The sequence below is a fragment of the Carettochelys insculpta genome, chromosome 22 (assembly GCF_033958435.1).
Source record: "Carettochelys insculpta isolate YL-2023 chromosome 22, ASM3395843v1, whole genome shotgun sequence".
In the NCBI taxonomy this organism is placed as follows: Eukaryota; Metazoa; Chordata; order Testudines; family Carettochelyidae; genus Carettochelys; species Carettochelys insculpta.
In genome coordinates, this window is record NC_134158.1 from 10447539 (window position 1) to 10468756 (window position 21218).

At 68.7% G+C, this 21218-nt stretch overlaps 2 protein-coding genes across 4 annotated transcripts; both read left to right on the forward strand.

The window, feature by feature from the left end:
• Positions 1 to 4203: 4203 nt before the first annotated feature.
• Positions 4204 to 8642, forward strand: NFKBIL1 (NFKB inhibitor like 1). Of its 3 annotated transcripts, none has more exons than XM_075017670.1 (5): positions 4204 to 4255; positions 4726 to 5015; positions 5322 to 5434; positions 5775 to 5877; positions 6362 to 8642. In XM_075017670.1, the coding sequence occupies exons 2-5, from the start codon at positions 4739 to 4741 to the stop codon at positions 6889 to 6891; spliced, it is 1023 nt and encodes a 340-aa protein (XP_074873771.1). In that variant the 5' UTR covers positions 4204 to 4255; positions 4726 to 4738; the 3' UTR covers positions 6892 to 8642. The 3 variants fall into 3 exon arrangements, with proteins under 3 accessions (XP_074873771.1, XP_074873773.1, XP_074873772.1); XM_075017672.1 differs by having other exon boundaries at positions 4229 to 4255; positions 4731 to 5015; XM_075017671.1 differs by lacking the exon at positions 4204 to 4255 and adding an exon at positions 4281 to 4292.
• A 6960-nt stretch (positions 8643 to 15602) lies between these two features.
• Positions 15603 to 17679, forward strand: LTA (lymphotoxin alpha). Its single transcript, XM_075017699.1, has 4 exons — positions 15603 to 15822; positions 16103 to 16148; positions 16282 to 16350; positions 16692 to 17679. The coding sequence occupies exons 1-4, from the start codon at positions 15664 to 15666 to the stop codon at positions 17096 to 17098; spliced, it is 681 nt and encodes a 226-aa protein (XP_074873800.1). The 5' UTR covers positions 15603 to 15663; the 3' UTR covers positions 17099 to 17679.
• The last annotated feature ends 3539 nt before the right edge of the window (positions 17680 to 21218 follow it).

Sequence of the window (21218 nt, forward strand, 5' to 3'; positions counted from 1 at the left end):
GCATCCCCCCCCCGCTGCACAGCCCCTCTCGGCTCTGCCCCCCCTTACTGGGCCACCCCCCCCCCCTGCACAGCCCCTCTCGGCTCTGCCCCCCTTACTGGGCCATCCCCCCCCGCTGCACAGCCCCTCTCGGCTCTGCCCCCTTACTGGGCCATCCCCCCCCCGCTGCACAGCCCCTCTCGGCTCTGCCCCCTTACTGGCCCCCCCCCCCGCTGCACAGCCCCTCTCGGCTCTGCCCCCCTTACTGGGCCATCCCCCCCCCGCTGCACAGCCCCTCTCGGCTCTGCCCCCCTTACTGGGCCATCCCCCCCCCGCTGCACAGCCCCTCTCGGCTCTGCCCCCCTTACTGGGCCATCCCCCCCCGCTGCACAGCCCCTCTCGGCTCTGCCCCCCTTACTGGGCCATCCCCCCCCGCTGCACAGCCCCTCTCGGCTCTGCCCCCCTTACTGGGCCATCCCCCCCCGCTGCACAGCCCCTCTCAGCTCTGCCCCCTTACTGGGCCACCCCCCCCCGCTGCACAGCCCCTCTCGGCTCTGCCCCCCTTACTGGGCCATCCCCCCCCCGCTGCACAGCCCCTCTCGGCTCTGCCCCCCTTACTGGGCCATCCCCCCCCGCTGCACAGCCCCTCTCGGCTCTGCCCCCCTTACTGGGCCATCCCCCCCCCGCTGCACAGCCCCTCTCGGCTCTGCCCCCCTTACTGGGCCATCCCCCCCCCGCTGCACAGCCCCTCTCGGCTCTGCCCCCCTTACTGGGCCATCCCCCCCCCGCTGCACAGCCCCTCTCGGCTCTGCCCCCCTTACTGGGCCACCCCCCCCCCGCTGCACAGCCCCTCTCGGCTCTGCCCCCTTACTGGGGCATCCCCCCCCCGCTGCACAGCCCCTCTCGGCTCTGCCCCCCTTACTGGGCCACCCCCCCCCCCGCTGCACAGCCCCTCTCGGCTCTGCCCCCTTACTGGGCCACCCCCCCCCCCGCTGCACAGCCCCTCTCGGCTCTGCCCCCCTTACTGGGCCACCCCCCCCCGCTGCACAGCCCCTCTCGGCTCTGCCCCCTTACTGGGCCATCCCCCCCCGCTGCACAGCCCCTCTCGGCTCTGCCCCCTTACTGGGCCACCCCCCCCCCCCTGCACAGCCCCTCTCGGCTCTGCCCCCTTACTGGGCCACCCCCCCCCGCACAGCCCCTCTCGGCTCTGCCCCCTTACTGGGCCACCCCCCCCCCCGCTGCACAGCCCCTCTCAGCTCTGCCCCCCTTACTGGGCCACCCCCCCCCGCACAGCCCCTCTCGGCTCTGCCCCTTACTGGGCCACCCCCCCCCCCCTGCACAGCCCCTCTCGGCTCTGCCCCCTTACTGGGCCACCCCCCCCCCGCTGCACAGCCCCTCTCGGCTCTGCCCCCCTTACTGGGCCACCCCCCCCCCCGCTGCACAGCCCCTCTCAGCTCTGCCCCCCCCCTTACTGGGCCACCCCCCCCCCGCTGCACAGCCCCTCTCGGCTCTGCCCCCTTACTGGGCCATCCCCCCCCCGCTGCACAGCCCCTCTCGGCTCTGCCCCCCCCCTTACTGGGCCATCCCCCCCCCGCTGCACAGCCCCTCTCGGCTCTGCCCCCCTTACTGGGCCATCCCCCCCCCCCGCTGCACAGCCCCTCTCAGCTCTGCCCCCTTACTGGGCCATCCCCCCCCCGCTGCACAGCCCCTCTCGGCTCTGCCCCCCTTACTGGGCCACCCCCCCCCCCACTGCACAGCCCCTCTCGGCTCTGCCCCCCTTACTGGGCCATCCCCCCCCCCCGCTGCACAGCCCCTCTCAGCTCTGCCCCCTTACTGGGCCATCCCCCCCCCGCTGCACAGCCCCTCTCGGCTCTGCCCCCCTTACTGGGCCATCCCCCCCCCCCACTGCACAGCCCCTCTCGGCTCTGCCCCCCTTACTGGGCCATCCCCCCCCCTGCACAGCCCCTCTCGGCTCTGCCCCCTTACTGGGCCATCCCCCCCCGCTGCACAGCCCCTCTCGGCTCTGCCCCCTTACTGGGCCACCCCCCCCCGCTGCACAGCCCCTCTCGGCTCTGCCCCCCTTACTGGGCCATCACCCCCCCGCTGCACAGCCCCTCTCGGCTCTGCCCCCCTTACTGGGCCATCCCCCCCCCCCGCTGCACAGCCCCTCTCGGCTCTGCCCCCTTACTGGGCCATCCCCCCCCCCGCTGCACAGCCCCTCTCTGCTCTGCCCCCCTTACTGGGCCACCCCCCCCCGCTGCACAGCCCCTCTCGGCTCTGCCCCCCTTACTGGGCCATCCCCCCCCGCTGCACAGCCCCTCTCGGCTCTGCCCCCTTACTGGGCCACCCCCCCCCGCTGCACAGCCCCTCTCGGCTCTGCCCCCCTTACTGGGCCATCACCCCCCCGCTGCACAGCCCCTCTCGGCTCTGCCCCCCTTACTGGGCCATCCCCCCCCGCTGCACAGCCCCTCTCGGCTCTGCCCCCCTTACTGGGCCACCCCCCCCCCGCTGCACAGCCCCTCTCGGCTCTGCCCCCCTTACTGGGCCATCCCCCCCCGCTGCACAGCCCCTCTCGGCTCTGCCCCCCTTACTGGGCCACCCCCCCCCCGCTGCACAGCCCCTCTCGGCTCTGCCCCCCTTACTGGGCCATCCCCCCCCCCCGCTGCACAGCCCCTCTCGGCTCTGCCCCCCTTACTGGGCCATCCCCCCCCCGCTGCACAGCCCCTCTCAGCTCTGCCCCCTTACTGGGCCATCCCCCCCCCGCTGCACAGCCCCTCTCGGCTCTGCCCCCCTTACTGGGCCATCCCCCCCCCCGCTGCACAGCCCCTCTCGGCTCTGCCCCCCTTACTGGGCCACCCCCCCCCCGCTGCACAGCCCCTCTCGGCTCTGCCCCCCTTACTGGGCCACCCCCCCCCCGCTGCACAGCCCCTCTCGGCTCTGCCCCCCTTGCTGGGCCACCCCCCCCCCCGCTGCACAGCCCCTCTCGGCTCTGCCCCCCTTACTGGGCCACCCCCCCCGCTGCACAGCCCCTCTCGGCTCTGCCCCCTTACTGGGCCACCCCCCCCCTGCACAGCCCCTCTCGGCTCTGCCCCCTTACTGGGCCACCCCCACCCCCGCTGCACAGCCCCTCTCGGCTCTGCCCCCCTTACTGGGCCACCCCCCCCCCCCCGCTGCACAGCCCCTCTCGGCTCTGCCCCCTTACTGGGCCACCCCCCCCCTGCACAGCCCCTCTCGGCTCTGCCCCCTTACTGGGCCACCCCCACCCCCGCTGCACAGCCCCTCTCGGCTCTGCCCCCCTTACTGGGCCACCCCCCCCCCCCCCCGCTGCACAGCCCCTCTCGGCTCTGCCCCCTTACTGGGCCATCCCCCCCCGCTGCACAGCCCCTCTCGGCTCTGCCCCCCTTACTGGGCCATCCCCCCCCCCCGCTGCACAGCCCCTCTCGGCTCTGCCCCCTTACTGGGCCACCCCCCCCCCGCTGCACAGCCCCTCTCGGCTCTGCCCCCCTTACTGGGCCACCCCCCCCCGCTGCACAGCCCCTCTCGGCTCTGCCCCCTTACTGGGCCATCCCCCCCCCGCTGCACGGCCCCTCTCGGCTCTGCCCCCTTACTGGGCCATGCCCCCCCCGCTGCACGGCCCCTCTCGGCTCTGCCCCCTTACTGGGCCATCCCCCCCCCGCTGCACAGCCCCTCTCGGCTCTGCCCCCTTACTGGGCCATCCCCCCCCCCACTGCACAGCCCCTCTCGGCTCTGCCCCCCTTACTGGGCCCCCCCCCGCTGCACAGCCCCTCTCAGCTCTGCCCCCCTTACTGGGCCCCCCCCGCTGCACAGCCCCTCTCAGCTCTGCCCCCCTTACTGGGCCACCCCCGCTGCACAGCCCCTCTCAGCTCTACCCCCCACTTCCTGCTCCCTTTGGGGCGAATGAGCACAGCCCGGAACTTCCCCGGTGGCCCCCTTGGCCCCACCCGGACCTCTTAGGGTGTTGCACCGCGTCTCTGGACAAAGGTCCTGTTGGCCTGACGACACTTCCGCTTCGCTTCCGCCCTCGCTCGCCGCCAGCTTCCGGTTTCTCGGTCTCCGCCCTCCCCAGTTTGTTGTGATCGATTTTCCCCATCCCGCCCCCTCGCCTCCGCCCGCCAATCAGGAGCCTCCATCACGGGGAGGGGGGTGGGGCTCCAGAAGCGTGAGGTCACGTCCGCCCCGCTTCCGCCCTTCCTCCTGCCCCACTTCCGCTCCCGCGGGGGGCGGGGCACTGACTTGTGGTCCCCGAGAACGACCGGTGCGGCTGGCGGCTGGAGGGGGGAGGGGGCTTGAGGGTCAGCTGCGGAACTGGGGGGCGGGGGATGGGGAGGGTAACTGGGGGGCGGGGAGGGTAACTGGGGAGCAGGGGGTGGGATGGGGGTGGGGAGGGTGACTGGGGAGCAGGGGGTGGGATGAGGGGAGGGGAGGGTAACTGGGGAGCAGGGGGTGGGATGGGGGTGGGGAGGGTAACTGGGGGGAGGGGAAGGTAACTGGGGAGCAGGGGGTGGGATGGGGGGAGGGGAGGGTAACTGGGGAGCAGGGGGTGGGATGGGGGTGGGGAGGGTAACTGGGGGGAGGGGAAGGTAACTGGGGAGCAGGGGGTGGGATGGGGGGAGGGGAGGGTAACTGGGGAGCAGGGGGTGGGATGAGGGGGTGCCCAGGGAGGGGGGTGGGGGGCGATGGGACGACCGGGGAGCCGCTGGGCACTAACGCAGCCCCTTCCCGCAGCCCAGGCCCCCCCATGGCCTCACGGCACCAGCGCCGCCTGCGGCGTTACGTGGCAGCCGGCCGGCACCGCCGCCTGCGCTCGCTCCTGGCGCGGCACCGGGAGGCCCTGGACCTGGACCAGCCGGAGGGGCGCAAGGGCCGGACCCCCCTGCACTGCGCCTGCGCCCGCCGCCACCCCCAGGCCATGCAGCTCCTGCTGGACCACGGCGCCGACCCCACCATCCCCGACCGGCGCGGGGACACGGCCCTGCACCACGCTGCTCGGCAGGCCGCCCGCAAGGGCCCGCATGGTGAGCGCCCGCCTGGCACCCAGCCACGGGGGGTCCCAGGAGTCCAGGACCCAGCCCCCACTGCCCTCCCAGCACCAGGAGAACCCAGGAGTCCTGGCTCCCAGCCCCTGCTCTCACCACCAGCCCCCACTGCCCCCCCAGCCCTCGCTTCTTTCAGATGTTTTGTGTTTCAGGTCCCTGGTCTCTGGGTCTGCCCCAGAGCTGCCAGGCCCTGGAAGTGAGACCTGGGTGCGGACTGGGGACCCAGGCGGCTGGGGGTGTTTGTCCCCGGGGAGCACCGTTCACCTGCTCCTTTCTGCTCCCCAGTGTACGCCGCCCTCTTTGCCCCCCTGCAGAGCCACTGCCCCATGGCCATGGGGATCCGGAACCGGGCTGGGGAGACGCCCAGGGACCTGCTGGGGCCCTGGCAGGAGGTGCAGGTACTTCTGGGGCCGTGCGAGGGGGTTGGGCTCCACAGGGGTCCATTGACTCGGGGTGGGGGTGCAAGGGAAGTGGGGCTGGGGGCTGGGGCCTGGCTGCTGCTCGTAACATGAGAGCTGGGGGTCAGGTGGAGCGAACAGTGAGAGGGGGCAGGACTCTCCCCAGTGCGGCGACCAGCGAGGCCGGTGACCCATAGGGGCGCTCAGCTCGCAGAGCAGGCGGGCAGGACGGCTGGGCCTCCTGTGGTGCTGTCGGGCGGAGCTGGGACTCGGGGGCCCCAGGCTGGCTGGAGCCCGGGCAGGGCCATGCTGGTTCTCTGATGCCGGCAACGCTCCGCAGCCACCTCCAGAGCCGCCCCCGGAGAGCGCCAGGGACTGGCAGTGGCACCAGAAGCTCCTCGAGGAATGCCAGGACGAGTACCAGGAGTACTGGCGCTATGAAGGTAGGACTCTGCGTGGCCCCCAGCACTCCCCACAGGGGACAGACCCTGCCCTGTTCCCCAGCCCCGGAGCCAGCCAGGCCTGCCCTGGGCAGGGGGGTGCCGGTGCCCCTAGAGGGACAGGCCCTGCCCCATTCCCTGCCCTGGGCAGGGGGGAGCCGGCACCCCTAGAGGGACAGGCCCTGCCCCATTCCCTGCCCTGGGCTGGGGGGAGCTGGTGGCCCTAGAGGTGCCAGGCCCTGCCCCATTCCCTGCCCCCTGAGCCAGCCAGTCCTACCCTGGGCAGGGGGGCGCTGGTGCCCCTAGAGGTGCCAGGCCCTGCCCCATTCCCTGCCCCCTGAGCCAGCCAGGCCTGCCCTGGGCAGGGGGGTGCCGGTGCCCCTAGAGGAACAGGCCCTGCCCCATGCCTGGCCCCCCCAGCAAGCTGGTGTCCCATCAGACGTGGCCCCTGCAGGGGAAGTTCTCACCTCGCACCTCTGCCCCGCAGAGGATTTCTGCTGCGCCGCCCCGGAGCCGGAGCCCTACGAGGAGTGGGCGGAGCGCATGGCGCGGGAGTACAGCTGGAAAACCCGCCAGCGGGCAGGGCCTGGCGCTCAGGTCCCCGCCCCCGGAGCCGGGCAGCCCCAGCGCCCCCCGGAGGCCGAAGCGCGTCTCTACCGGGAACGCGCCCGTGCCAAGGAGGAGGAGCTGCAGGCGGCCAAGCGCCAGCGCTACCAGGAGAGCTGCGCCCGTGTGCTCGCACCAGAGGCCGCCCGCCCCCTGCGCTACACGGACATCCCCTGGCCCAGCCCCCGGGGCGGCGTGGCCAAGATGGCGGCCGTGGCCATGCTGGGGGCCGACCCTTCGGACACTGGGGCTTTCCGCCGCCACCTCCGGCGCCAGCAGGCCCTGTGGCACCCCGACAAGTTCGCCCAGCGCTGCGGGGGGCGGCTGGCGGAGTGCGACCGGGGCCGGATCCTGGCCACCGTCACCGCCCTGTCCCAGGAGCTCAACCGGCTGGCTGAGGCGGCCAAGTAGCTCATGCAGCCCCCTGCTGGGCCAGCACAGCTGTGGGGACAGGGCTCAGCCTGGACTCCTGGGTTCTCCCCGGTGCTGGGAGGGCAGTGGGGGCTGGTGGTTAGAGCAGGGGCTGGGAGCCAGGACTCCTGGGTTCTCTCCAGCACTGGGAGGGCAGTGGGGGCTGGTGGGTAGAGCAGGGGGCTGGGAGCCAGGACTCCTGGGTTCTCTCCAGCACTGGGAGGGCAGTGGGAGCTGGTGGTTAGAGCAGGGGGCGGGAGCCAGGACTCCTGGGTTCTCTCCAGCACTGGGAGGGCAGTGGGAGCTGGTGGTTAGAGCAGGGGGCGGGAGCCAGGACTCCTGGGTTCTCTCCAGCACTGGGAGGGCAGTGGGAGCTGGTGGTTAGAGCAGGGGGCTGGGAGCCAGGACTCCTGGGTTCTCTCCAGTGCTGGGAGGGCAGTAGGGGCTGGTGGGTAGAGCAGGGGCCAAGAGCCAGGACTCCTGGGTTCTCCCTGGTGCTGGGGGGCAGTGGGGGCTGGTGGGTAGAGCAGGGAGCCAGGACTCCTGGGTTCTCTCCAGTGCTGGGAGGCCACAGTGGCTGCCCTGTGCCAGGAGCTGCAGGGCCAGGCGCCCGCCATGGCCGCTCTGTGGGCCCGGAGCCTGCTGGAGCGGCCGTGCCCAGAGTTCTCCGCGGAGCCGAACGGCCGCTCCCAGGGTCGGTGGGCCGGGGAGCCAGCCCCACGCTGGCCAGCACGGACGGGACCCTGGCCTGGGAGCTGCAGGGTTTCTCGGCGCTGCTGGGGGACGCCGGAGCCGGGTGGAGCCACCCACCTCGGCAGCTACCGGCGCTGCCTACAGCTCTTCCCTGCCGGGGCTGGGGCCCTGCGACGACCTCCTGCCCTGGCCCTTCTGCCGCAGGGTCCCCCTCTCCCTCCTGGGCCCCACGGGCCGGCCCTGGCGCTGACCTTCACCTCGCGCCTCCTGCCGGCAGCCCCATCTTCGCCCCCCGCGCCCGGCTCCCCGGCTGCCTCCAGGACGACGCCCTCTGCGGCAGGGGGTGATGGACGCGTCCGGCCGGGGGGCTGGGGCGTCCTCTGCCCTGTCGCCTGCAGACTCTTCCGGTCTCCCCCCATCCCAGCAAAGCCGCAGCTGCCGCCAGCCTTGCGGGGCAGCCCCTTGCCAGGAATGCTGCGAAACTTGCCCGGGTGGTTCAGCGCCCTAAAGGCTGGGAGGGCTTCTCAAGCTAAGCAGGCCTGGCCCTGTTCGTGCAGCAGGATGGGTGACTTTGGCATCCTCCACACAGGCTGATCTGCCCCCCTTTGGGATGGGATGGGGCACCCACTGCTGAGCGGGGCCGGTGGCTGGGAGACCGAGCTGGGCTCTAGCAGCGTTGGGGATAATTGATTGCTGGGGCGGCTCTGGGTTTATGGGGAGTGACGTCCCAGCGTGTCTATTTATGTATTTATTGGCAGTGGCGCTGGCAGTGGCCGGCCCCGGTGGGGGAGTCGGTGACCCGGGCGCCAGGGCCGCGCAGGTCTCTCTGCGGGTCGATTTCTGCTGGGCCGGGGGCTCTGCCCGCGCGGCCGTCCCTGGAGGCTCGGGGCATGCTGCTCGGGTGTCACGCTCACTGCGCGAGTGCGCGTGCGACGCACGAGTGGTGCACACGCTCCCTGGTGCACCTGCCGAGCACGACTGAGCTACCTCACGCCTGGGCACGGGGCCTCGGCCGGGTTCATGAACCAGCTGACGTCATAAAGCACTTGTAAAACTATCGGGTTAGTCCGGTGCAGTTAATTCCTCGGCTGGGGGAGCCCCCACTGCCCCCCAGATCTCCACTCCCAGCACGCGGCCCCAGCGCTGCCCTGGGGTCGGCCCCACCTCCAGGGGAGCCCCCCATGCCCAGGACAGACGCTGCAGTTCTGGGAGTGGCCCCTGGGTGGCAGCAGAACCTCATCCTTCCAGGGCAGCGCTTGGTGGAGGGCAGGCGGGATGCCAGGGTGAGGGGCCTGTGGGGCTGAGCAGGGGGAGGTGGGATGCTGGGGTGAGGGTCTGTGGGGCTGAGCGGGGGGAGGCGGGATGCCAGGGTGAGGGGCCTGTGGGCTGAGCCGGGGGAGGTGGGATGCTGGGGTGAGGGTCTGTGGGGCTGAGCGGGGAGGCGGGACACTAGGGTGAGGGTCTGTGGGGCTGAGCGGGGGGAGGCGGGATGCCAGGGTGAGGGGCCTGTGGGGCTGAGCAGGGGCAGGCGGGACACCAGGGTGAGGGTCTGTGGGGCTGAGCGGGGGGGGAGGCGGGATGCCAGGGTGAGGGGCCCCTGGGGCTGAGCAGGGGGAGGCGGGATGACAGGGTGAGGGGCCCATGGGGCTGAGTGGGAGGAGGCGGGATGCCAGGGTGAGGGGCCCATGGGGCTGAGCGGGGGGAGGTGGGACGCCAGGGTGAGGGCGGGATGACAGGGTGAGGGGCCCATGGGGCTGAGTGGGAGGAGGCGGGATGCCAGGGTGAGGGGCCCATGGGGCTGAGCAGGGGGAGGCGGGATGACAGGGTGAGGGGCCCATGGGGCTGAGTGGGAGGAGGCGGGATGCCAGGGTGAGGGGCCCATGGGGCTGAGCAGGGGGAGGCGGGATGCCAGGGTGAGGGGCCGGTGGGGCGGGATGCCAGGGTGAGGGTCTGTGGGGCTGAGCGTGGGGAAGCAGGACGCTAGAGTGGGGGGTGTGATGGGGTTCAGGGGTCCCCCTGCACTGCACCCCGTCCGCTGGCAGGAGTGACTCTCACTCAGCAGGTACAACAGGAGGTTCATTAGGCAACAGATGCCCAGTTTCTCACAGAAGCGACAGTGCAGCAGCCAGAGACAGTCCTTCCAACCCGTCCTGGGGAGAAGACCCCGAGGGGGGCCCCTCTGGGGTGTAGCTTTCCCCCTCCTCCGGCTGGCTCCCTCCAGCTCTCCCTTTTCCTCCCTCTAACTGCCGCCCCCGATTCAAACCCCGCTCGGCTCCTCCCTGCTCTTTGTTCAGGCAGAGGTGTTATCTGCCAGTTGTAGCCCCAGGGTCATCCTTAGCCACTGGGAGCCGCTGCTTGCCTCGGACATCCAGCCTGACTCACACATGCACTCCCCCCACTTCATTACAGGGGGTCCGTGGGGCTGAGCGTGGGGAGGTGGGACGCCAGGGTGAGGGGCCCCTAGGGCTGAGCGCGGGCAGGTGAGATGCCAGGGTGAGGGTCTGTGGGGCTGAGAGGGGGGAAGCAGGACACTAGTGTGAGGGGCCCATGGGGCAGAGTGGGGGGAGGTGGGACACTAGGGTGAGGGGCCCGTGGGCTGAGCGTGGGGAGGTGGGATGCCAGGGTGAGGGTCTGTGGGGCTGAGTGTGGGGAAGCAGGATGCTAGAGTGGGGGGTCTGTGGGGCTGAGCGGGGGGAGGTGGGGCTGAGCGTGGGGAAGCAGGACGCTAGAGTGGGGGGAACGTGGGGAGGCAGGATGCTAGAGTGGGGGGTCCGTGGGGCTGAGTGTGGGGAAGCAGGATGCTAGAGTGGGGGGTCTGGGGCTGAGCGGGGGGAGGTGGGACGCCAGGGTGGGGGTCTGTGGGGCTGAGCGTGGGGAAGCAGGATGCTAGAGTGGGGGGTCCGTGGGCTGAGCGTGGGGAAGCAGGATGCTAGAGTGGGGGGTCCATGGGCTGAGCGTGGGGAGGCGGGACGCCAGGGTGAGGGTCTGTGGGGCTGAGCGGGGGGAGGCGGGACGCCAGGGTGAGGGGTCCGTGGGGCTGGGCTAGACGCTGGGCGAGGGGCCCGTGGGGCTGAGTGCGGGCCGGTGGGACGCCAGCGTGAGGGGCCCGTGGGGAGGGGGGACGCCAGCGTGAGGGACCCGCGTCCTGCCCCAGGGAGGTCCGTGCGGGTGGCTGGGGCCCCGGAAGATCCCCTCTGGCTGCCCCTTGGGGCTGGGCTACTTTGCATAGACACAGAGCGAAATGTCTGTTCCTATTTCTGGCCCCACAGGGGCTCTGGGGCCCCAAGCCGCAGCCGCAGCCGCAGCTGGGGGCTTCCCGCGGCGACCCACAGCCCGTGCGAGTCACAATGGGGTCAGCCCGGGGGGCAGGGCTGGGCTGCGGGCTGGGCGCGAGGGGCCCCCCACGACAGGCTCTGGGACCTGTTTGTTCCCACCCGCCCGGCCCGGGGAAGTTCCTGCCGCCGGGCGGGGAAGTGGGGCCCGATGTTGCCCAACCCTCTGAGCTCATCCCAGAGACTCTCCGATGAGCCAAGAGCTTCCCATGCGGCCGACGCCACCACCCTCCCACCGAGGCCTCTTCCCCCGGCCGCCTCCGCCAGGTGCTGCTCCAGCCTCTCCGCTGGCCCCTGCGGCTGCCGGGCAGAACAGCCGTTGCAACGGGGCTGGGGCTGCCCCGGCCGCTGGGAGCCGTCACCCCGCCCGGCTTGTCTGCTCCTCCCTGGGCGGCGTCCCTCCTGGCGCGCCTCGTCCGGCCTCCGCGCTCCCACCTCCTCCTCGGCCGGCTCTCGTGGCCGCCTCCGGAGCGAAGCCACCTTGGGCTGGGGGGGGTTGGCTGGGCCCCCGACGCTCTCCCCACCCCACTGTTGTGGGGCGCCAGCCGCAGTGGAGCTGGAGGGCTGTGACTTGTCGCCTCCAGCGGGCCATGTGGCGAGCATGCGGACTGCTGGGGACGACGAGGGCCGGGCCTCGCGTGAGCTGGGCACGGGTGAGCAGTCAGGAAACAAAGGCCAGAAAGAACCAGCCCGTGGCCAGAAAGGCGACCGGTAACCAGCGGTGTCCCCCCAGCCTCTGTCCTGGGCCCGATCCCGGTCACCCCGTTAGGAGCGATCTGGAGCAAGGGGTAGACGGAGGGAGCGAAGTTTGCAGCTGGCGCTCAGCGGCTGGGGAGAGGTCACCCAAAGCAGCCCGAGGAGCTCCCCAAAGAGCTCCCGAAACCAGGGGACTGGGCAACACGAGGGATTTTCATGTGGATCAACGCCAAGAAAAGCACAGTGGGAGCACGGTAACCCCGCCTCGCTGCGTGCAAGAACGGGCAGGGGTTCACCCCGCGCTCCCCACCAGACGGGGCTTGGGGTCGTGGGGGCCCGTTCTCGGGGACCCTCCTCGCCGTGCGCTGCGGCCGGCCGAAAAGCAAACTCGGCGTTGAGAATCGTTGTTAAACGGGCTCGGGAATAAGCCGGCGAATATCTCGTCGCCGCCGTGGAAACCCACGGGGCGCCCGCGGCAGCAGGGCCGCGTACAGCTGCGTTCGCCTCTTCTCGGCAGAGCTCTCTCGGCGCTGGAAAGGGGCTGGGGGCGCGGAGAGATTCGAGAGCCGGGGACTTTTCAGCTTAGAGAAAAGGCGACTCGGTTATGACTGGTGGCCAGAAAGTGACTGCGGGACGGTTATTGCCAGGTTCCCGGAACCGGCACTCGGTGTCACCCGATGCGAGGAAGGCGGGTTTCCTTCCCGCCGCGGGGCCTCACCTGTGCGGCTCCTGGCCGGAGCGACGGCCGGCACCGGGGCAGGCGTCAAGCAAAGGGCTGGAGGAGTTCGTGGAGGTTCGGGCCGTGGCCGGCTGCTGGCCAGGCTGGGCAAGGAGGGTGCCGCCCCCGGCCTCTGCTCGTCGATGGATGGGTCGACCGCTGGGCTCCGTTCCCGACCGCTGGGCCACCCAGCCTTGGCCACTGCCGGCCCGGAGGGACCGCTGCTCTGTAACCACGCCAAGGCCGGGGCCGTGGGCTCCGTCGACCAGCCGGCCGGGGTCGGTGCTGCCAGGTCAGCCGGGAGCCTCACAGCCGCTGCTGTGCCCCACAGGCTGCCCAGAGCCCCCCCGCCGCCCGGGGTGGGTTCCCGTAAGTGGCGTTGCCCAGGGCCTGGCCCTTGCTGTGGGGCGCCAGGCGGGGGCCGATGGCCGGCCACAGGGGAGCCACAATGGGGTCAGCGGCAGCCGAGCGAACGAGCGAGCATCCCCAGCACGCCGGGGGGTAGGGGGGCAGGATGTGGGGACGGGGGCCCGGCCAGTGCTGCTCACGGCTGTCTGTGAGTGGGGAGGCTGCACCTGGGGCTGCTGGGGGCGGGGGCCGGCCAGGGGAGCAGAGGGTGGTTGTGGCTGCAGGGTGGAGGGGAGAGACTGGGGTGTCCCTGCCCCCCAGCGAGCTCTGCTCCTCAGGCGGGAACAGGCTGTGAGCTGCGCTGGGGGGGGCCCGGCTCTGCCCAGTGTCAGGGCACGAGTTGCACCGATGCCGCGCCCGTCGCACGACTGCACGTCCCACGTGTCGCAGCCCCGTCGGCGTGGCTGAATACCTCCCTTTGCACAAGTGGCTTTGCCCCTCGGCACACCAGCCCCTGAGCAGGGCTTGCACACCTGTCTTTGCACGCACAAAGGTCAACCGTGTTCACCAGCAAACAGCCCCTCGTGCTCAGGTAAACTCCCACATGCAGGTAACTGCCCTGCCTGAGTACATACCCACCCTCCTGGCTGTGGGCACCAACGGCCCCTCCAAGAGCACTCTGCGCTCCCCGTGTTTGCACGAGGGCAGGCTGTGCACGCACTGGTGAGGCTGCCTGTTGCAGCCAGAGGGACTGGCCACAGCGTCAAGATGGCACATCTCTGCCCTCGCACGAGGCTGGAGAAATCCACAGTTGCACACTTGTGCTTGTGTTATACGTGCACTTGTGCGAGCCACCATTGCCTGTGAAACTCTCCTGCACGCTTGACCCCCTGCCTTGCCCATGCCTCTCTTTGCACATGTGAGCCCTCGGCCCATGAAAGGATCTTCCACGCTTGCACATCTTTGAGCCACGCTGGCACTTGAAAGAATCGTTCACTTTTTCTCCTTTGCACGTGTGTGTGCTTGCACAAGTGAGCCGTGCTGGCACGACCCCCTCTGTCGCACTTTCCCCTTGGCACGCACCCTGTGCTTGCACACCAGAGCCCAATTAACCCCCCCAGTCCCCCTGTGCACACCCCCCTTTGCACGTGTGTGTGCTTGCACAAGTGAGCCGTGCTGGCACGACCCCCTCTGTCGCACTTTCCCCTTGGCACGCACCCTGTGCTTGCACACCAGAGCCCGATTAACCCCCCCCAGTCCCCCTGTGCACACACGTTACCCCCTTGCACGTGCAGGCCCAGCCAGGCCCACAGCCGCGGAGCCGGAGATCGGGCCCCCCCCCACCAGCCGCAGCCTCCGGGCGCTGCACACTCGCGGTGCTGGCCCAGCCGCACTCACGCTCCGCGGGTTAACCACCGCCCCCCCCAGCTTTCACTGTGACTGACTCTGCCAGTCTCACCCCAACCGCTCCCCTGTTCGGAGAAAGGCGCGGGGGGGGGGGCGGGGGCGAGTTACGGGAAGGGAGGGAAGAGGGACGGAAATGGCCCAGATGGGGAGAGAGGCCGGCCGGGGGCACTGAGGCTGGGGGGGGGGCCCCTGGCCTGCACCCCAGGGAAGCCACATTGCTGGGGGGGGGCCCAGCTGAGAGTCGTTGGACATGGGGGGAGGGGGAGGCCGGGGGGGTCTGTTTGTCCCGTGGGTGTCGTCCCCGGGGCGGGCGAGGGCATGGGGTGTGTTCGGCCTGTGCAGTGGGGCTGTGGGGCAGTGGGAGTGTGTGTGTGTGTGGCTCTTCGGGTGGGTTTGTGTGTGGAGGCCTGGGGAGGGGAGGGGCTGTCACACGGGGACCCCTTGCCCGGCACTGACGGGGGGGCTGGCTCTGGGGCAAGGGGGGGCTGTCACACGGGGACCCCTGGCCCGGCGCTGGTGGGGGGGCTGGCTCTGGGGAGGGGAGGGGGCTGTCACACGGGGACCCCTCACCCAGCGCTGGCTGGGGGTCTGGCTCTGGGGAGGGGAGGGGGCTGTCACACGGGGACCCCTCACTCAGTGCTGATGGGGGGCTGGCTCTGGGGCAAGGGGGGGCTGTCACACGGGGACCCCTCGCCCGGCACTGACGGGGGGGCTGGCTCTGGGGAGGGGAGGGGCTGTCACACGGGGACCCCTCGCCCGGCGCTGACGGGGGGCTGGCTGTGGGGCAAGGGGGGGGCTGTCACACAGGGACCCCTCGCCCGGCGCTGACGGGGGGCTGGCTCTGGGGCAAGGGAGGGCTGTCACACGGGGACCCCTCACCCGGCGCTGACGGGGGGCTGGCTCTGGGGCAAGGGGGGGGCTGTCACATGGGGACCCCTGGCCCAGCGCTGATGGGGGGGCTGGCTCTGGGGCAAGGGGGGGCTGTCACACGGGGACCCCTGGCCCGGCGCTGGTGGGGGGGCTGGCTCTGGGGCAAGGGGGGGGCTGTCACACAGGGACCCCTCGCCCGGCACTGACGGGGGGCTGGCTCTGGGGCGAGGGGGGGCTGTCACACGGGGACCCCTGGCCCGGCGCTGGTGGGGGGGCTGGCTGTGGGGTGGGGCGGGGGCTGTCACACAGGGACCCCTGACCCAGCACTGATGGGGGGGGCTGGCTGTGGGGTGGGGCGGGGGCTGTCACAAGGGGACCCCTGGGCCGGTGCTGATGGGGGGCTGGCTGTGGGGTGCGGCGGGTGAGGTGCGGGAGGGGGTCTGTCTGGCTGTCTGTCTCCCCCCACCCCCCCGTCTCTCTCCCGCTGCCTGGCTCGGAGCTTGGGGCACGTCCGGCCAGGCCCCATGAGTCAGCCCCTGGCTCAGCGCTGCCCGGCTCCGCCCCGAACGCCGGGGATCCCTCCCAGCCTCAGCGCCTATAAAGTCCCAGACCTGCCACTGCCTGGCACAGGCTCCAGCAGCCGCCTGCGCTCAGCCACAGGCTCTGCCCCACGGCCAGGCCCCTCCAGCCCCCCGCCCACCTCATCCCATGGAGCCCCACGGGGAGCCAGCCCCAGCAGGGCTCCTCTCGCTGCAGCCGGGCCCCACAGCCCACAGGGGTCTGTGCTGGCACCTGCTCCGGGGCGCCTGCTGCCTCCTGCTGGGGGCGCTGCTGGGCACAGCGCTGTATGGGTACTCCCAGGGCCAGGTACCAGGGGCCCAGCTGGGGGGCAGGGCTGGGGGGCAGGAGTGAGGGGCACCAGCAGGGCTGGGGGGCTGGAGTGAGGGGCACCGACAGGGCTGGGGGGCAGGAGTGAGGGGCATGAGCAGGACGGGGGGCTGGAGTGAGGGGCACCGACAGGGCTGGGGGGCAGGAGTGATGGGCATGAGCAGGACGGGGGGCTGGAGTGAGGGGCATGAGCAGGATGGGGGGCAGGAGTGAGGAGTATCGGCAGGGCCTAATCATATGATTTGCCCCTGGTTTGCAGGTGGAGGCCAAGGCTGGCTGGGGGCCCAGAGGCTCTGAAGACACTGGTAGGTAACTTCCCCCACAACTCCTCCATGTTCCCCGCCCCCTTGGCTGGATCTCAGGGAACCCAGGTGTCCGGTTCCTCCCCCAGCCAGGCTCTGCCATGGCCAGGCCAATGAGTTGTCTTCCTCTTTGCAGCAGCCGCCCCCTGGCCCCTGCTGGGGCACCGTGCTGGCCAGACCCCATCGCCTGCCGCCCATCTCGTAGGTGAGTTGCTGACCATGGGGCGGGCACCGGAGGCCGGCCTGGAGCCGCGCGGCAGGTGTGGGTTAGAACAGCTGTTTGAACAGTGTTTTCCCACCAGCTATCTGGTGTCTCTAAGCCATCGGGGGCCACGCTGGGGGCTCCCCTCACCTGCCACCCAACTCTTGAGTCGCTGGCCTGGGGCGGGCACCGGAGGCCGGCCTGGAGCCGCGCGGCAGGTGTGGGTTAGAACAGCCGTTGGACCAGTGTTTTCCCCCTCCCCAGCTGTCTTGCGTCTCTCAGCCATCGGCAATCTCTCCAGGGGCCCCCTAGCTGCCAGACTGACCCCCGCTCTGTCCCCACAGGTCACCCCCATGCCCCGGGAGAACAGCTCAGCTGGCGCAGTGACCTGGATGCCTCCTTCACCCGTGGGGGCTTCCACCTGGCCAACGGCTCGCTGGTGGTGCCGGCCACGGGCACCTACTTCGTCTACTTCCAGCTTTCATTCCTGGGGGCCACCTGCCCTCCTGGGGCCCAGCGCCTGCTTCTTGCCCACCGTGTGCTGCTGCTCTCTGACGCCTACGCCCGCCACGTGCCCCTGCTCAGCGCCCACAGCCTGGCCTGCCCCGGGAAGGGGCCCTGGCACCGCGCCCTGCGGGAGGGGGCAGCCTTCACCCTGCGCCAGGGGGACCAGCTCTCCACTCACACCGAGGGCGAGGCCCATCTGCTGTGGGGCCAGGGGACACTGGCTTTTGGGGCGTTTGCCCTGTGAGTCGCCGGGCGCTCTGCTGCTTTGGGGGGGGAGCCGTTAGCCTCTGGGGGGGTCCCTAGCAGTGGGGCGAGGTAAGAGCTGAGACATCAGCTCAGAGGGGTCCTTGAAAGATTTGGAGGGGTGTACCCCCAGATTATTGGGGTGCACTTACTGACGGGGTTCCCTACGTGTCAGTGCACTGAGGAAGGGGGGTGCAGGTACCAGAATAGCCGTGCTGCTCAAGGGGAGCTTTGAAAACTTAGGTGGCGGTCACGGTAACGTACCCCAAATCATCAGGAGCTGCTGTCTAAGTCTCCGGGGGTCCATGAGGATTTGCAGATTCTAATACCATCCGTATTAGTAAATGGAGAGTCCTCGCTGGGTTTGGGGCCATCTGACTGCACCCTAAATTATCGGGGTGCCCTTCGATTTTATCATATAGGCTGCTCAGAGATGTGGGGCAACCGGCTGAGCCCCACCACCCACGGACAGGGGGAGCCACAGAGATTTTTGGAGGTGATCCGGACGGGGCGCCCCAAATTTGCTGTGGGTGCCTCTTGAGTTCATCGTGAGGGCATGCTATGGTTTGGGGCACAGGTGAGATTTTGGGGGCCATGGGGGGCTTACTTGCAGCTGTTCCCCCTCCCCCCAAAAAGTGGGGACCCAGAGCTTCAGTTCACAGGGTCTCCTGGAAAAGTGGGTGATCGTACCAGCGACATCTCTATTGATTGGGGGGGGCTCAACAAACAGGCACCCCTAAATTACCAGGGTGAGCCTTGGCGGCTTTTGATAAGGGCCCCTTGGATGGGGGGTGGCGGTGAATGCAACCCCCCGACATCTAGCATGTTAAACGAGAGAAATTCGGTATGCAGCTTTTCTGGGCAGCCTGCACCGCCCCCCAAAATGCACACAGCTCCCCAGTGCCACGGCACTAGAGCAGAGCTGCAGGGGTGCCTGTCTGCCTGCATTCCCAGGCCCCCCGCATTCAGCCCCTGTGGCAGAGGGGCCGTGGGGCGGGGTGGCCCTGTTTGGAACTGTGGGATGAGGCGGGGCGGAGGGGTATTTATTTCTGGGGCCGTGATGTAAGTTATTTATGTGTGGTGGGGGGGGGCCCCTCACGGCGCCCTCCCGGATGGATCGATTTAAAGCCTGTTGCTGAATTAAAAGCAGACTCATGACTGGTCACTGTGGCGCCTCTGGGCCCCTTTTTCTGCACCCCCAAGGGCGAACTCCGCCCCCCCCACACCCACACACAGGGAGGGGTTGGCCGTGACTGGCTCAGCCAAGGGGGGGGGGTGTTCCCTCCGCCTAGAACAACCCCCCCCCCAAAGGGAGGGGCGGGGCTCCCTAAGTTGGCCACACCCCCAACGTGGGCGGGGCTCCCGTGGGATGGGCCCCCCCCCCCCCCGAGACAAGATCAAGCTTAGGGGAGACGGTGCTACTTTGCAGGGTCCACCCCTGTGATGGGGTTCGGGGGTCCCCCAAGTTCTGCCCCTGTCCCCAGGCAGGAGAGTCTCTCACTCAGCAGGAGAACAGCGGGTTTATGAGCCGACAGGACACAGCCTCGTACAGAGGGGTCAGTGCAGCCGGCAGAGACAGCCAGTCCCATCCACGCTGGGGAGAGGAGGCCCTCAGGGGCCCCCAGAGCCGGGGCCTGGCCCCCTCCTTTGTCTCGCTCTCCCTCAGCCCAGACTCACTGCTCCCAACTCCCAGTTCCAATTCAGACCCCTCAGGCTCCACCTCCCCCTTTGTCTGCAGCCCAGAGGTGTCACCCGGGCGCCAGGTTACCCCAGCAGGAGCCCCCCACCCTGTGTGAGCCCCCCCCCCCCCCCACACACACACACACACACTCACACACACACACTCACACACAGGTATCCCCCACTCCAGCACATCTCTCCCCCCTTCCAGACCGAACTGAGCGGGGTCACTCAGCCGGTGACCTGGGGAAGTTCGGGGCCCTCCCCTCATGACAGGGCGTCGGCTGCACCCTCAGTGCTCCCCTCGATGTTACCACCTCCACGTCGTAATCCTGCCGGGGGAGGCTCCAAGTCAGGAGGTTGGTATTGGCCCCTTTCATGTGATGCAGCCGGGCAAGTCCCTTTAGTTCCCTCGGGTTGGTTGGTCTCCCTGCTTCTGTCTCTGGTCCGTCAGCCACGTTCTCAAGTCGGGCGGGCAGAGCCCATACAGATGCTGCAGCACCAGCAGGTCAAACAGCTCCTCTCTGGTCTAGGCCCTGCCCCGTCTGACCACCAGCCCATACAGCTGCTCCAGCCAATGTTTGGGATTCAGTTACAGTCCAGTAACGGAAGGTACAAATGCTTCCACCCTCGGCATTTAGCCAGACCACCACAATGGCTGTGTGCCTCAGTTTCCCCTTCCATGCCACACAATAGGTTTGGAATGTTCCTGCCCATGTGAGAGGTTGCAAGACTAGTTACAGGGAACAATGGTGACATTTCACAATTACAAACTCCTTCAGCATAACAATTCCTGCTTCTACATCCATGTCATCATGTCACATGGCCCTTTCCAAGAGTACATGGTCCAGTTCTACAGCTTTTGGTAGCAGCACCCCTTGGTTCCAGCAGTCAGCGTGAGTTACAGACCAAACCCATTGCAACTGCACATTTACGTTGCTCTTTGGTAGACCACAACCTTTGTGCAACATCCTTGAGAATCTGCCATTTTGGGGCTAAATGGCTGAGGCCTTTCTTAGCACCATCAAGTTCTAATCTTCTCTCTTGCCCCCTGGGGTGGAAATCTGATCTCTCTGGCTGTGCCCTCCCTTCTAACAAGAGCTGGGCCATTGATGATCTCAGGGAGACGGCCCCCTCCCAGCCAGCCTGGAAATCTGCAAACCAAACTGAGAGTTGTTTGTGAGTCCCAGACGCAGAATCCACATGAAGGAATCCCTGTTTATCCCTTACTGGCCCACCAGGCCCACAGCTCCTTTGTCCTTCCACCTCCAACTACTGCCTCCCCATGGAATCAGAAGTGGAGTCCAGTGTGAGAATATAAGTGTTTCCACCATCTGGAGATGGTGAGTTGCTGGCCCTCTCCTGCATCCTACAGAGACTGACTGTGCAGCTGTTTTACTTGGTTCTCACAGGGCTGCTCACACTCCCTGATAGTTTTCACTTTACTTGCACCAGCTTCCAGCTCCTGAGAAACTTTTACCCTGCCTGCTTTGGACCCTTGCAGAGCACAGCCAGTGGTTTCACACTCAGGCAGGTCCTGGCCATCAGGAGCTGAAACAAACTTCTCCCCAGGCAAAGAGCTGCCCTGGCTCTCACAGACAAGCACCTTTCCTGTTCACTCTCCTTCACCTCACTCCCATTTTCTGCCGTCCCCACAGGCTGCTCAGGAAAAGTTTCAGGGAAATTCTCTTCCTCAAGAGCTCCCCCAAACAACAACTCACCCCTGTCTGGCTCCCCAGGGGCACTGCTCCCTTGAGCCACAACCAGCTCCTGGGTTTCACCTACACCCAGGATCACTTCTGGCCCATCAGGCGGATTCCCACATAACCCCCCTCCACGCAGACAGCCAGTACCACCGGACAGAAGGTCAGGATCCCTTTCCTCCCTTCTGCTGCCAGCTCCTTTATCTTCATCAGTCAGCGTAACTCCATTGCCCGTCTGTTCTTCCTGTGTCCTGGCGAGAGGATGACTCTGGTAGGACAGAGTCCTCTCACCCCCTCCCAGTAACACCTCAGCATCAGGCAAAGAACAAGTACCAGAATCGTCTGGTCTCTGGGATTCCCTGATGATACTAACTGGATCAGACCGAGTTAAAGCATCATCCCCCCTGAGAGACACAGAGGCAGGCCCACTTCCCATCTGGGCTTCAGCTGCCCTTAGATTCAGCTCTGGGATCTTGGCTCCATCTCGAGCCCCCACAGGCTCAGGCAAAGGATTCACTTCCCCAGAAGCAGAAGCACTTTTCTTGCACCAAGGACCAGTGTCCTTAGCAGGGACACCACAGCCCATCCCAGAGCCATTCCCTCTGCTCCAGCCCCCATGGCTGGATTCAGAGTCACACCTGGAATGCTCTTTCCTGGTGGATCCTTCTCCAGCCACCCCAGGCTGGGGAATCTTCCTCAGACAATGGGCTAGTTTCCTCATTGGCACCTTTTCCAAAC